This window comes from Bison bison, unplaced genomic scaffold, assembly GCF_000754665.1.
Source record: "Bison bison bison isolate TAMUID 2011002044 unplaced genomic scaffold, Bison_UMD1.0 scf7180017864516, whole genome shotgun sequence".
NCBI classification, from domain to species: domain Eukaryota; kingdom Metazoa; phylum Chordata; class Mammalia; order Artiodactyla; family Bovidae; genus Bison; species Bison bison.
In genome coordinates this window covers 2,160,354-2,161,671 of record NW_011495069.1, presented here as the reverse complement: position 1 = coordinate 2,161,671, position 1,318 = coordinate 2,160,354, and the positions used below count along the sequence as shown (strand labels likewise).

The 1,318-nt window shown below is 62.3% G+C and overlaps 1 protein-coding gene across 2 annotated transcripts in view; it reads left to right on the top strand.

The window, feature by feature from the left end:
• CAPZB (capping protein (actin filament) muscle Z-line, beta) overlaps positions 1-1,318 on the top strand; it is an 84,606-nt gene that overhangs the window by 78,146 nt on the left and 5,142 nt on the right. For both annotated transcript variants that reach the window (XM_010829940.1, XM_010829939.1), the window contains exon 7: positions 1,243-1,308. In XM_010829940.1, coding sequence (XP_010828242.1) covers positions 1,243-1,308 — 66 coding nt within the window. The remainder of the gene's footprint in view (positions 1-1,242; positions 1,309-1,318) is intronic.

The window sequence follows — 1,318 nt, the reverse complement described above, 5'->3', positions numbered from 1 at the left end:
ACGGAGGCCTTTAGCCTCTGAATGGACCGCCGTCCACTGCAGGTCTGCCCTGCCCTGTTCTTCCGGCTCTGAAGGTAGTTAGCCGTCCACCTTCGCTCTGCTGTTTTACTGATCTGAATTCATCCTGCGCTCTTGCCTTCCTGATCCGGCTCCTGTCTCCTCGTCCGTTTTTCGGTCGCTTCCAGAGTCTGTTTCCGCAGCAGCAGTGACTGCGGTCGGGCGCCAGTCGGGTTGGACGGCATCTTGCGCTCAGTGATCCGCTCGGCGCCTGTGAGTGTCACAGGCGCATCCGCCCTGAAGGGATGTGTGATCGTGGAGAGAATAAGCCCTAAACGTGGGGAGGAGTTGCGGGGAGAGCCATGGTGCCGTGTCGTGACTCAGCGTGCACATCAGGGGCCTCATTGCCTTCTCCTCCTTCCTGTCAGCCCTCAGAGGGCTCACCCCTGGGCAGAACCAACTCGCTGGGCACCCCTCCTCATCGTCCCTGCAGAACGCCCATCGTCCCTGCAGAAGGGCCGTCTATATTATTAAATACTAAAGAGACACGAGTTCAAAACAGTCATTGGACAATTTGAAAACTAGCGGAGCACCTTTGAGAGAGTTATTTGAGGAGAAGAGGACTGAGATGAGCCACAGGAAAGCGGGAGCACAGAGCTGTGCCCCCTCGACGGGCGTGGCCTGAGGGAGGCAGGGGCTCGGCCGCCAGACGGCTAAGCGCAGGCTCTTGTGCAGCGCTTTCCTAGCCGTAGGTCGCGTGTAAGAGGCCGCCTGGGTGGATGGTGCGCATCCTTTTCTGGCCACGCACTCCCCAGGAGGAGCCGCACCTTCAGCGGGAGTAGACGGAACACAGGCTGGGAAGCGGGCAGACGTTGACGCGGGCTCTGCCTTCCCCGCCTGTGTGACCTTGGGCAAGTCACCGCTTCGGCCTGAGCCTGGGGTCTCCTGTCTGACACCTGGGTTGTTGCCCGCCCCCCCCCCAACCCCTCCCTCTGTAGCTGCCAGGCACAGCCGCAGCTGGCAGGCGCCTTAGAGGCTCACCTGTGACATCACGGCCCGAAGCCACACGAGTGCCCTCCCGCCATGGGCCCAGGGAGGGCTGTGCTGTGGCACCGGAGATGCCCCTGGAGACAGGCCTGTGACCCTCGTGCCGGGCTTCCCACAGCCAGGACAGCAGGTTCTGTGCACCCCGGCAGCCGCCCCCACCCGGCGCCCTGACTCAGCCGTGTTCCTGTTCCCTTGCAGATGGAGAAGGATGAGACCGTGAGTGACTGCTCTCCACACATAGCCAACATCGGGCGCCTGGTCGAGGTGAGCGGCT